General features: G+C 40.1%; 1 protein-coding gene across 1 annotated transcript in view; it reads left to right on the top strand.

Moving 5' to 3' along the window:
• The first annotated feature begins 7678 nt into the window (after positions 1-7678).
• Positions 7679-14687, top strand: part of LOC109932499 (peptide YY-like) — an 18836-nt gene continuing 11827 nt past the window's right edge. Inside the window, exons 1-2 of the mRNA XM_020531652.2 lie at positions 7679-7806; positions 10214-10401. Coding sequence (XP_020387241.1) covers positions 10214-10401 — 188 coding nt within the window. The 5' untranslated portion in view covers positions 7679-7806. The remainder of the gene's footprint in view (positions 7807-10213; positions 10402-14687) is intronic.

The raw sequence follows: 14687 nt of genomic DNA on the forward strand, positions 1-14687 counted from the left end.
TATCTCGAATGAACACCACTTCCCCCCAACTCTTGGCCCCCACTTTCTATCCTTCCTGTAGCATCTACACCCTGGAACTTTAAGCTGCCAGTCCTGTCTATCCCTGGGTGATGTTTCTGTAATAGCTACAATATCCCTGTCCCATGTTCCCAAACATGCCCTAAGTTCATCTGCCTTACCTGTCGACTCTCTTGCATTGAAGTAAATGCAGTTTAATTTATCAGTCTTACCTCGTTCTCTGCCAAGCTCTGTGTGCCTTGTTGATTTGTTAGCTCCGCTTATCTACTGTACCAGCCTCTGCATTTTCTCTTTTCTCACTATTGCTTTCAAACCCGCCAACCCTTAATAGTTTACAGCCTCCCGAGTAGCACCAACAAATCTCCTCACAAGGATTTTGGTCCCCTTCCAATTCAGGTAGAACCCATCCCTATTATGCAGGTCATTTCTACATCTGAAGATATCCCAATGATGCAAAACTCCTTCCCCCCACACTGGCTCCTCAGCCACGTATTCATCTGTTCTAGTCTCCTAATCCTACTCTCACCAGCATTACACATACCAGTCTTCAGCCAATTCGATTCACTCCACGTGATATCAAGAAACAGTTGGAGACACTGGATACTGCAAAGGCTATGGACCCTGACAACATTTTGGCAATAGTACTGAAGACTTATGCTCCAGAGCTCACTGCTCCCCAGCCAAGCTCTTCCAGTACAGTTTCAACACTGGCATCTACTAACATTGTGGAAAATTGCCTAGGTATGTCCTGTACATAAAAAGCAGGACAAATCCAACCCAGCCAATTACCACCCCATCAGTATACTCTCAGTATATATCAGTAAAGTGATGGAACATGTCATCAACAGTGCTATCAAGCAGCATCTGCCCAGCAATAACCTGCTCAGTGATGCCCAGTTTGGGTTTTGCCAGGGCCACTCAGTTCCTGACCTCATTATGGCCTTGGTTCAAACATGGTCTAAAGAATTGAATTCCAGAGGCGGGGTGAGAGTGACAGCTCTTGATATCAAGGCTGCATTTGACTGAATGTGTCATCAAGAAGCCCAAACAAAACTGAAATCAATGGGTATCGGGAGACAAAATCTCCGCTGGTTGGAGTCATACCTGGTACATAAGAAGATGGTTGTGGCTGTTGGAGGTCAGCCATCTCAGGTCCAGGACATTTCTGCAGGAGTTCCTCAGAGTAGTGTCCTAGGCCCAACCATTTTCAGCTGTTTCACCAATGACTTTCCCTCCATCATAAGGTCAGAAGTGGGGATGTTCGCCGATGATTGCACAATGTTCAGCACCATTCACGACTCCTCAGGTACTGAAGCAGTCCATGTCCAAATGCAACAAGATGTGGACAATATCCGGGTTTGGGCTGACAGTTGGCAAGTAATATTCGTGCCTAACAAATGCCAGGCCATGACAATCACCAATAAGAGACAATCTAACCACCGCCCCTTTCATTTAATGGTGTTACCATCACTGAATCCCCCACTATCAACGTCTTGGGGGTCACCATTGACCAGAACCTCAATTGGACTTGCCACATAAACAAGAGCAGGTCAGAAGCCAGGAATCCTGCAGTGAGTACCTCACCTCCTGACTCTTCAAAACCTGTCTGCCATCTGTAAGGCACAAGTTAGGAGTGTGATGGAATACTCCCCACTTGCCTGGATGAGTGCAGCTCCAATAACACTCAAGAAGCTTGACATCATCCAGAACAAAGCAGCCTATGTGATAGGCACCACATCCACAAACATCCATTCTCGCCACCACCGACGCTCAGTAGCAACAGTAGTGTATAATATCTACAAGATGCACTGCAGAAATTCACCAAAGATCCTCAGACAGCACCTTCCAAACCCATGACCACTTCCATCCAGAATGACAAGGGCAGCAGATACATGAAAACACCATGACCTTCAAATACCCCTTCAAGCCACTCACCATCCTGACTTAGAAACGTATCGCCATTCACTTAGTGTTGCTGGGTCATTATCATGGAATTCCCTCCATAAGCGTATTGTGAGCCGACCCATAGCAGGAGGACTGCAGCGGTTCAAGGTGGCAGCTTACCCCCACCTTCTCAGGGGCAACTAGGAATGGACAATAAATGCTGGCCCAGCCAGCAACACCCACATCCCACAAAAGTATAAACAATAAAAAGCATGTGGCACCAGTAGTAGTCCAGATATTACTACTCTCGAGGACCGACCTTTTAACCTCCCGCCTACTTTCCTATACTCACTCTGCAGAACCTCATCCTTTTTCCTACCTATGTTGTTGATACCACTGATCACTGTCCCTTTTGTCTCTTTTCAGAATATTCTGCACCCTCTCCAAGACATCCTTGACCCTGGCACCAGGGAGGCAATACACCATTCTTGTCTCTCGCTGACAGCCAGAGAAACGTCTGTCTGTGTCCCAGAACAGAGTCATCTATTACAATCGATCATTGCAATAGAGCTACACTCTGCTGAGAGGCCATTCCAGCAGCCCCCCACTTACAGTAACCAAAACTGCATGCCTGTTTTAGATTGTCATAGCCACAGGAGACTCCTGCACTGCCCAGCTACCTACCATTCCTAGCAGTCAGCCTAACTGCAGTGTCTCCACCTTCCTGAAACTGCCATCCATCACACACCACCACCACCACCAACACCCCCCCACCCCCGCCCCAGCTCCTGTAAACTCCTCATTGCCTCTAACTATCACTCCAACCGATCCATGTGATCCGACAGGATTCACAACCAAACACACTTCCTGCAGACATTGTCTCCAGGAATATTCAAATTCTCCAGCATTCTTCCACATCTGACAGGAAGCGCACATCACCCTTCGATAAACCATTTCTGCCCCTTTAACAATCTACAGACCCAGAAATTACCTACAAATAAACACAACACACTTTGCTCAAAAATGCAGCGCTGTACAGTCTTACTGCTCTGGGATAACTTAATATGAATCCTTAATATTAACAGTCAATCAAGAGACAGGTCACAGTTAAATATAAAAAAGATGCCCTCACCTTACTCACTATTACTAATTTACAAAAAAGGGATTAAGATTTAGAAGTTTTATAGGTCTTAAAATCAAGCACTTAGCTAATCAGGCTCAAAAACCAAAGATCGTCCTCCTCTTCTTTACTTTCAGGCCTACCACCCCATCTGCATCCACATCCAAAGGACCATTAGCCACCATTTCAGTCTTCTCCAACAGGATGCCATAACCAGACACATTTTCAACTCCCTTCCCTGGTCAGCCTTCCACAGCAACCATTCCCTCCGGGACACCTCAGTCCAGTCTTCCTCCACTCCGTTCACCTGCCCATACCCCAATGGCTCCTTCCCATGCAATCGTAGAAGGTGTAGCACCTGCCTGTTTACTTCCTCCTTCCTCACTAACCGAGGACCCAGACACAGGTGAAGCAGCAATTTACTTGACAGCATCTGTGTAGAGAAAGCAGAGTTGAACGTTTCAGTTCCACTGACACTTCTTCAGAACTGATTGTAGCTAGGGAAAGGTTGGTGGGGGGTGGAGGCGGGGGAATGGATGGAGTAAACAATAGGTGGAGATGGAGCCCAGAGACACTTCACTCCATCTACTCTATTGTATTCACTGCTCACAATGTGGTCTCCTCTACACTGGGAAAACTAAATGGAGACTGGGAGATCATTTTGCAGAACATCTACATTCTGTCCACAAAAATGACTCTGAGTTCCCTGAATATCACCGTCTCAGGCTTGCTGCAGTGCTCCAGTGAGGCTCAGTGTGAGTTGGAAGAACAGCAAGTCATTTTCTGCTTGAGAACCATGTAGCCTTCAGGACTCAATATCAAGCTCAATAATTTTAGGGCCTGAACACCTTCTTCCACGTCCTTTCCCCAAATCTCCACACCCCAGGCCTTCTCATCACATGGGCTGCTACCACAACTATCCCATTGTCAGCCACTAATGGTCTCCATTAGCAGCTATTGATCCTTTACCCATTCCTTTGTCTGTCCACCTGCTGCTCTCTATCTCTGGGCTCCATCTCCACCTATTGTTTACTCCATCCATTCCCCCGCCTCCACCCCCCACCAACCTTTCCCTAGCTACAATCAGTTCTGAAGAAGTGTCACTGGAACTGAAACGTTCAACTCTGCTTTCTCTACACAGATGCTGTCAGACCTGCTGAGTTTCTCCAGCAATTTCTTTTTTGTTTCAAATAAAGTTTTTCTTGGCTTATTTTTCACTTTGCTGAGCAAGTAAGTTGAGTGAAGTGATCGATGATGTAGCAAACAAATGGAAAATCACTTTAAACTGAAACAAAATGGCTGTTTACTCAGTACCGCTGCTATCTTTAAGTGAATAGTTAATGACATAAAGGCAAGCATAAGTAATAGATGTACCATTGGAAAGACCTTTACTTAGTGGGTGGAAGGAGATAAGTGCCTTCCTCCATTGTCTGTGTGGGTGTTCACTCAGCTAATGGACATTAGGCAAAGATTTGGATGCTTGATCAGATGTTGGATTTGACATATAAAAGTGAGGTTACCTCACATTAGCAACACCAACAAGTTAAATGGAAGTGATGGAATAAATTATTTTTGAAAATGATCAGTTTAGTTCTCTGTATGTGTACCAATAAAAATACGAGAGATAGCTCCCTTACGTTACCTTACAACAGACATTTGCTCAGAACAGAGATGATTTAATATCTCTTATCACTGGCATTCAACCACCATAAATCACCCAACGTTACATAGATACATTGAATATGGTAACAGAATATAGGTAATATAAAGAAATACCATCAAGCTTTCAATAAATAATACATGCATCGAAACAGAGTATGGTTGGTCTGTTTGAGAGGAATACTGGTTTTCAGGAAGAATTTCAGTGTACTTTTTATGTCAGTATGTTATCCCAATTGTACTCAGCATTCTTCAGTTCACACCCATCCAACGGAAAACGGAATCTGCTCCCACATCTTTGCCCAGTTGCAAAACAGGCAGAAGGCATTACCTAGGGCAGTTCTACTTGAGTATTATTTCTCTCATCCCTGACAGGTCCTGCTATAGGAAGACATTACTTGGCCATTTCTCCCTTGGCTCGGCTGGGGAGCGCACTGGAGAATTAAACCCAAGTCATTCCCAATTAATGAAATATTAATGCAATCATTTAATTTATATACACCTTTCACCATTCCAGGATATCCCACAGTACTGTACAACAAATTTGGAATAACTCTGAAGTATGGACATTGTTATAAAGCAGCTAATTCGTACAAAGCAAGCTCCCACCAAGACAATGTGACAATGAAAGATAATCAGTTTTTATCATATGGATTGAAGGACATTTGGCCAGCATTGAAAATTAATGCACAAAACCTCAGCACCATGGTAGTGCCCTGGAAAGAAAGTGAGACACAATGATATCAGTTCAATGTATGCTATCCATAGCCATTCATTCTACCTCTGTATCAGAATGCAGTGGTAAAGCTAGGTGCTTTAAAATACATCCACTGATCCCCAATTCTGAAAGTATGTGATGAAAAGTTACCAGACCCTCTGTTGTTTATGTCAGCCGTAGCCTGATTGTGTATTTGGTCTGAGAGACTCACACATGAAGTGTTCAAGAAAAAGTCCATCGCCAATTGTCTTAAAAGAAATAGTATCAGTAATACCTACAGACCACAGCCTTTGCATTTTACCTCAGCAAATCTAACTTTACGGATGCATCTTTATAAAGTGAGCTTATTGATAAAACGCTATTGTATAGAAACTCATCCTCATCCAAATTTAAGAAGGCTTGAAAAGCTGTAAGACTCGTTTAACTTAAAACGTCAAACAACAGCAGAAAATATACAGCTGGGAAAGCAATGTTATCAAGGTAGGAGATTATAGATTGGATTGAGACTGCAGAGAGGAGTGCTGGGTAATTGCGACACCTACACGTTTTCAGGGCAAACAGCAATTCCGACGGAAAGGTACTTTACCACAAGATCCGCTCCTGGAAAGCGCGTATTACCATGGTCTGGGACCTGTTTTCATTGCATAGCAGCACCAGTCTAACGCACACTTGTCAAATGTGTAACATTTATAGAACTCCTCTTTCTCGCTTCAGTTAAATCGTCAAAACAATTGAAAGTTTACCCTGGTGTAGCCCATCTACATATAACAAAACGTTTGTTTTTTTTGCACTCTGTAAATTAATGAAAGTTTAACTGATCCACGTCTAGCTGTGTTTTGTTTTCAGCGCGATTAACTTCTCTCCTTTCTCCTACCCAGATGGCGGCTAAACATCTCAGTGAACCACCTGCCCACATTTAAAGTTGCTAGTGTTTAGGCAATATCATGTCAAGCGTAGAATTTTGTAAAACACATTTGGCGTAATTATCCACAAAGGAACTCAATCCATATTTAATGTTTATTTACGTCCAGCTTTCTACGGTGTTCCTTGATAAGTTTATTTTTCGTGGATATTAGTTTTATTTCAAGCAAAATCATGAAATAAAGAAATTGCTGTCTCCATCAGAACTGCTGTGGGATACCAGCGTCCGTCTATTGATGTCACATCGTCTAGTGGGATTCACTAGGAAAGACTGTAGTGAAAACCTCATTGGAAGTTCACATCATTTTTCGGGGCCAATATTAACTCTAACAGGCAGAATCAAAATCAAATACAGTGCAGTTAAGATAAATGCAGATTCAGCTAGGGTTATGCTAAGGCTGGTTCGCGTTTGACCAGATGCAAACTTTAAAATATAAACCAATTTCTTTTACTGGTATTTTTTGGGTCTTTGCTGACCAACCAGTGTTTTCCTTGTTTGCAAGATTTGTTTGGATTGAATTTAATGCAATAAAATAAAGCAGAACTGCCGATGCTGGAAATCTGAAATATAAGCACAAACTGCTGGGGAGGAACTCGGACGATGGCAGACTCAATATTGACCTATTGAGTTTCTCCAGCACTTTCTGTTTTAGTTTGAGTTCAATGCACTTCCGTGATTTCCCACCTTAAATCAAACAGTTCGGCACTCGAGTCTAGATTATTTAAATGAATCAAAAGTTTGTTTTCTGTTACAGACGAAACCTAGGAGACCACTGGACTTTTGTCAGATTTGTTAATTCAGCGGCGTGTTTTGTAGAAAATGCAAAGTGATCGAGTTTTTTCATGATTTGAAGGACACATGCAGCAAAGGTAACACAGCACTGTTCAATGTTTGATCGAATTCTTGGTTTGAAATGTTGATTTATGTGAGAAATCAAAATGATCGGTCATATAGCTTGTTTCGTCTGGAGAATTACCAAAACAACACATTTAGAAAACAATATTGCAACAAATCGGTCACTTTAGAAGGTGGAATTTAGACATTCATGCACATCCATTACCTCCCCGTCCCCTCCCCAAATAATGTACGCATGGATTAAAACGGTTTGAATAGGAATTAAGATACCTTGGAAATGAATTGTGAATGTCATTTCGGATACTGGTCTATTTGTTCCTTCCTGTTTACTAGGGAGGGAGGCGGATTTTATGAGTTTTACGGGTGATAAGCTATCTTGTCAGGGCCGGCGGGGAAGCAAGGAAAGTGAGTGGAAATCGATTTTTCAATAACTCATGAATGCAAAAAAAAAGTCTAAGGAGGTGTTGACAAAGGAGCCCGCCTCCCTCGTGGGCTCACAGCCGCGTATATAAAAAGGAGCTGGAAGTTCTGAGCAGCTCCAGAAGAGACCTGAACACGGCTGAGCAGCGGGCAGGACAGACACACACTAGGATTTTCTCTGATCGTCAAGACATCCAGACAATAGCAAATGTAAGTACAACATGAGCTTCATCCAGTTCTCAAGTTGGTTAATGATGCCTCTTTTTCCACCCTCTCTCTACCCCGTTCAACTTTCACAGAAATGATATTAAGATTTATAAATGCTGTTTGACAGTGTAGGCTATAGATGCAAAGAATAGCACAGATCGAAACTTCAAACAGTGCAACTTCACATCGGAAGAGGGGTTTGGTGGTTTTGTAGCTCTAACTTTTGCTGAAGTGCAACAGAGAATTTCCTAAGAAAGTGCTGGAGAAGGTCTCTCCAACATCTGTGGGAAGGATGCTGCCAGACCTGCTGAGTTTCTCCGGCACATTCTGTTTTTGCTTCAATAGTGTTGCTGTCGTTTTAAAAACTGTTATGTAGTAGATTCTGACTTTTGCTGTAACTGTAATGTGTGAGGTAGGAATGGAGATAAGGAATCCAATTGATTACCGGAGAGAAACAACAAAAATACTTGCAGTAAATATACATGCTGAATGAACTAAACTGTTTCAAGACAAGAAATAAAGTGTTTGGCAAAACCCTTTTGATTTTGATTGCTTAAAAAAAGTTTGCATGGTTGCTTTAAATCCAGAAGAGTTTACCAGAGTTTTCATTTGAAGGACCCCTTTGATGTACCAAGCACAATAATGAGTTATTTGACATAGTGACTTTAATAGTATGACTTATGATGGTTTAACTTGTTAGCAGTATGTTCTGCCGTATTTTAAGTCTATTGTGTAGCTCTTGCAGGACTTGAAAGGTACAAAGGGATCCCAGTTAACATTTATGAGATTTCCACAAAATTAATTTTCCAATCCTAATTATGCCTGAACCACAAGTGCTTGCGAGTGAGACTAGCATTGGTTCATTTGGTTCATTTAACCAAACTCCACTGAATGATGCAGTACTATATATTGGCTCGGTTCCAAATGAAAGAAACGTCAATATATCTCATAAAGCAGCAAATAAGGGAACGATAGAAAATGGATAATTTTGTATTGTAACTGATGGATACTTCACTTAGTTGAGTTTGCTAGTTAATTTCAATAATGGCATCATTTTCAACTACCCTAATGACACAGGTCTAAATAATTCATATGGAGAGAACAAAGAGATAGAAATATAAGCCATGGCAATGATCTAATTCGTATAGATCAGTAGAAAATGAGAAAGTATCTCACAGTTTTCAGTCAAATTATTGAAGCCTTTAATCCTTAAAGTGTTGGAACTAAAAGTGGATAGTGTTGATCATTTATGATTGATTTAAAATCATCAGAACATTTACATCCATTATTTGTTCACCCAGATGCTAATTTGTTACTAATTCTTCTCCTTTAGTCCATTCATGCCTGCAAGTGCTCGGTTGTATGATGTTTAATAATAAATTAAATGTCATTTTCTTTTCCTTACAATCAGACTGGTAGGTGTTTCAAACATAGACTGTATGGTTTACAGGTGTTAGTTTTAAATGTTATTGATCATAAATAGAACTTCCCGATTGATGTTTACATACTAATGGTCAACTTCGTCAGATTTTTGATCTGTTTTTCCATGCTTCTGTTAATCCCTCTTTTAATTTTGAAATTTTGTTTTTGTGTAGGTGCCTTACATTTGTGGCCTAATTCATGAAATTATAAATTCTTTTATTTGCTTGAATCATCATATATGCTCTCTTTAAATACTCGTGTAATTGCCAAATCCATACAAGTTTGATTTACAACCTTGCACACTAGATTAGAATCAAACATTACACATTTTCAGGAAATTAAAAGCAAACGAGCCCCAAGGAATGCGCACATTTCTCTTGTTATTCCTTTTATGCACTTTTCTTTCAAATTATCCTTTGAATCAGCAGAGTTCTGACAAGTTCCAGCTCTGTTTCTGGACTGATTGTTAGCAGACCCAATAACAGAGACTTCTTCCTTGACCTTGCTCACATTTTCTGTCTTTTGGTGACTGCTTCCTTCTGCAACAGTCACCTCTTTTCTTCATTCCCCACTCACCAAAACCCCTAACCACATCTCCCTCTGAATTTGTACATCCCACTACTCATTGTCAATTATGTTTCTACGCCAGTAAAGATCAATGGCACTGTAATCTAAGTAGTGAAGTTGCATAAGCCCTGTTTTTTCAAAAGAACCCAAAAAATTATGTGTGCTTTTTTTCTCAATTTAGAAATGCACACTCAATTTGAATACTCTATGTGCTCTAGTCAGTACTCATATTTAAATATGAAAAGCATCATTGAAATTCTTCCAGTACTATAGTGTCATAATATTAATGACATAAAAACTTAAACCAGCATCTAAATAACCTAGACATAGTCAACTATTTATAAACAGTCTTTTGCTGAATCTTAGCTGTCTCTTCCAGGCATGTTGCACTGACTTTGGCGTTTCTTTCCCTATGTGACAGATGGTGGCTGTTCAAAAACCTTGGACAACCCTGATTGCTTTTGCTATCTGTGTGCTGGTGTGCCTCGGGACCTTGGTGGATGCCTATCCTCCCAAACCTGAGAATCCAGGAGAAGATGCACCTCCTGAGGAACTGGCGAAGTACTACTCTGCTCTCAGGCATTACATCAATCTCATCACACGGCAGAGGTAAGCTGGAGGCACACATCATCGAATATGCAAGATAACAAGCAAGTCAGCATCTATTCACACTGCATATTTATAACTCACACTACAGTCAGTTCCTGCTGCAGATCATTAACAGTGCTAAGCATTCACCTCATGTGATTGATTTGATTACTCCCTTTGCTGTTTAATTAACATGATATAGTTTTCTTTTAAAAACAAGCATAAAATTCCGCAAGTGCTTAGTAGATAAGTTAACTCCCAAATGCAACACGCAGCTGTCATTGTCAGCAACCTTCCTTGTGCATCAGATGATTGACATGTAGCAACTCTGGTGGGAAAGGGGTAGCTTCACTTTTTGGCTGACTAGGCCAGTCTTAAGGATTGAGTGCAGCACTGCTGTACAGTTCAAGCAAGGCTTGGGTTTCATCTCAAAGTGAGATTAGGTTTTAAGTGGATTTCCTACATCCTGATTACTTCTGATGGAATGTGTCTGTGACTGGACTTTGGGTGAGAACAAATTGAAGCTTTACTGCAGAGCCGCCCTGCTTCAAATAGCCTGCCAACACCAATCGGGCTCACACTTGGAATTTGAGCGGTTGGCTGAGCCATTTTCAGTGACTGGTGCCTGTGGAGCATGAGTCAGTGAAAAGAAGTCAAAACATGTTTAAATCTTATTTTTCACGCAGTGCAACTTTCCATGTGCAACCTTTACAAATTGCCTTTGAATTAAAAAAAACGCTTCATTGTAGCTTGTAAAACTGATTTCTCTTATTTGGGATCCCTTAAATTCAGGATCAACGTGGTCCCAGGATTTACATATATTTGGTTTGATCACCAAGTAATTAACTAAAGGAGCACAGAAATCAATGAACAAAATTGTTTGCTTGAAAGTACAGAGACAAGTAATTGACACATTTAGATCAACTTACATTTGACAATTACCTAAATGCTGTCAAATTATTCACCAATAATTGTATTAATAAAATAATTCATTCATGACTAACAACATTCATGGAAAAAAAACTATAATGACATTTTAGTCAGACATGGAAAAATGTCTTTAAGATTCTCTCATTAGAATGTAGGAATATGAACTAATATGTCTTCAAAAACATATAAAAGTGCAAATTAATTTCTAAAAGCCTGTAATGTTGGCTTTACATAAACAACAAATTAAGAATAATTGAAACTATTAAGACAAAACTAAACATTCTTGTCACAAAGTTTGAAGGAAGTGTAGATACTGACCACCCTGTACATTAATGTGTACAGAAAAGGCAGAATTTCTGTTCAAAAAGCAACTCCCGCATACTCCAGATGTCCCAGAATGCTTTCCAGGCATTGTAGTATAAATGAGGTATAGTCCTTGTTATATTGTAGGAGCCAAGGCAACTATGCTCAGTGGTTAGCATCACCATTATAAAACACAAGGAAACTAGTAGCCAAGCACCTCAACAGCTTGTAAACCAGCATTCAACACTGCATATGTATTTCAAGTAGTGTTCTAAGAACTTGTGAAGTTGTTTTACTTCTTGATTATATTTAACTCAGCAAAATGCTCTAATATTTCCTGTTGTATTGAAAATGGCTATTGTAAGAATCAATCAGGAAGTCTGAGTTGCTGTGACAATTGAACATTTACATGCTTGTTGTGGTCTGGAGCTGTAGCCGGTAATTAGAGAGGTTCCATTGCTCTTTCCATCACATAGCTAACAGGCATCTCTCCCACAATTATCCCCTGTAAATAATGTGTAGTGGAAGGATTTTCAGGATAATAATAAAGCTGTTTGCCACGTAGATGAACACTTTCCTTGGTCATCAAGTTGTGGAGTGGGACTTGGATGTAGAGCTCCTGACTCAGAGGCAGGGATGTTACCCACTGCACCTCCCAATGAAGCCAGTGCACTTAACCAAAATATTAACCTGCAATTTTAATACCTTCTCATTCCAGTTATCTCTTTTAATAATACTTTAGTATTTTGTGCATAGTTTTCTACATTACTTCCAGTTTACTGATTGAAGACAACAGTGAATTCTTAAGGTACATGCATTTCAGGGTTTTGAACTCTGCTTCACCTCATAATGCCCAGTGCAGTAAAAGCCCTGTTATATAAACATGTTCAAATTCATTATTGCTTTAAAGGTGAAATATACTGGAAAATGATCTCATTGATTGATCACTCTGTTCTGATTTTCAACACCGAGCTAATCTTTAAGCCAACCAATATATTGTAAAGTGTGAACCTGAAATAAGTATAAAACTGACCTATGCTGAACCTCAGTGAATGGCTGTATTCACTATCAGATTGGAAGGTCAGAGTTAATTAAAGTACTGACCTTCTGCTTTAATTATGTCCCTGCTCAAATGTTAAAATCTAACTGTTCATTTGCTGCATCTTTAATCTAGTGTATGTCAGCAGCTTACTGAACATATCTTCACAGAAGCAGCTTTCTGATGTTTTCTTTCAACCATAGAGCTTTAAAACAATGCACTAAAATGTAATTACCTAGAAAGGTCTTAGAAGAAAGGAATTCAACCAGAAATGAAAATTCAAACAAAAAAAACTGCAAATGTCACATTAAGGTAAATATTCTACAATATTCTATTGCACAGGATATAATCCAGAAATTTTAAAGAGAAAAAAGATTATATTTTGGGTGTACACCTTTTATCAAATCCAGCTGGTTTTCTTTCCAGATGCTGCCAGACTTGCATTCGAGCATTTTCTGATCATATCAAATTGCACTGTGTAGTTGGTAAAGCTGAATTGACATTAGAATATTTAATGGGATCGTAGTATTTATGTATTTTCTGAAACATCAGGAATGTTCAACACATTTAACAGCATGGGTTTGTTTTCCTCACACTGTTGAATTTGGCAAATTATTCCAGATTGTCTTTTCCTGTATTGAAAGTATAGAATTGATTCTTCTTTATTTAAGAGTGCTTAGAAGCCACTTTGATATTTTTAATAATATGCGAGCAGAAGTAATAGCACCATTTCAGCAGTACTTTACTTAAGGGGCTGTGGACATTTGCTCTGTATGTTGTGAAGCAATGGGATGTGGAGAAAGCTCTGATCTCATTTCTCAGTCATTGGTTTTTCAATGTTGTACAGCAGACTTGCCCTTAAATTTTCTCTCCCCAATTCCCTCATCCTAATAACAACAATTTGGCAACCTTAATTTGAATTATTTAATTCCCCAATTCAAGAAAGGAAGAATTAAAATTTAAACTGATTGAGCCAATTCTTTTCCCCCCACGTGCTTCACAGCATTCAAATTTACTGCCTCAACTCAAACATACTTGGAAGAAAATTCCAACATTGTTAGTGATTAAAAGTGATAGATTAAAATTCATCACACCCTCCCCCACACACCATATGGTTGGCTCATGAAGATATTTTCAACTGGTGCTCAGAATCCTGAACTGAATGTATAGTTCATAGAATCCCGAGAGTGTAGAATCAGCCCATCTGGCCCAACAAGTCCACACCAACTCTCCGAAAAGTATCCCACACAGAGCCATCCCCGTACCCTTTCCCTGTAACCCTGCATTTCTGATGGCTAACACACCTAATATACACATCCCTGAACAATATGAGCAATTTAGCATAACCAATCCACCTAGCTTGCACATCTTTGGATGCACTGATGAAATTATCAATTGAATGTTCAAACTTCCCTATGAAAGTTTTGCTTTTCCTTAAGCTCTAAGAAGAAACCGTCACTGCATTTGTTACTGTGAGACTTATTGACAATGAATAAATGTGTTGTCTTAAATTAAAATCCTGGGCATCAATATTTGTGCAGTGAACACTTTTAGTTCTTTCTGCACTCTCCTGTCGAGACTGAGAATGTCAGTTGCAGAGTTAAGCACACTCAACACTATAACATGAATTAATCCAAATTTAAGACTGAACCTTCCTCCTGCATCAGTTTGATATTTATATTCTCCCTGTCAGATAGTGACTTCTTGTTAGTCATTCTGGTAACTTAATGGCAACCAGTATGCAATTTATGAGGATGTTCTGCCCCTGTGATCTGTGTTGAAACTGAAAAATTCATTTCACATGTCTCTTTTCCATTGGTATTTAGCTGATGGAGTTGAAAGAGGCTCTGAACTGCTCTGTCCAGGCTGTATTAAGGCATGAGACTGAGGTGAAAAGACTGTGTTCATAACTCACCGTGCCATGAAACTTATGAAAGATAAAGAACTGGAAAAATGAATTAACAAGGTGTAGAGCTGGATGAACACAGCAGGCCAAGCAGCATCAGAGGAGCAGGAAAGCTGACATTTCGGACCT

Source organism: Rhincodon typus, chromosome 30 (assembly GCF_021869965.1).
Source record: "Rhincodon typus isolate 14 chromosome 30, sRhiTyp1.1, whole genome shotgun sequence".
In the NCBI taxonomy this organism is placed as follows: Eukaryota; Metazoa; Chordata; class Chondrichthyes; order Orectolobiformes; family Rhincodontidae; genus Rhincodon; species Rhincodon typus.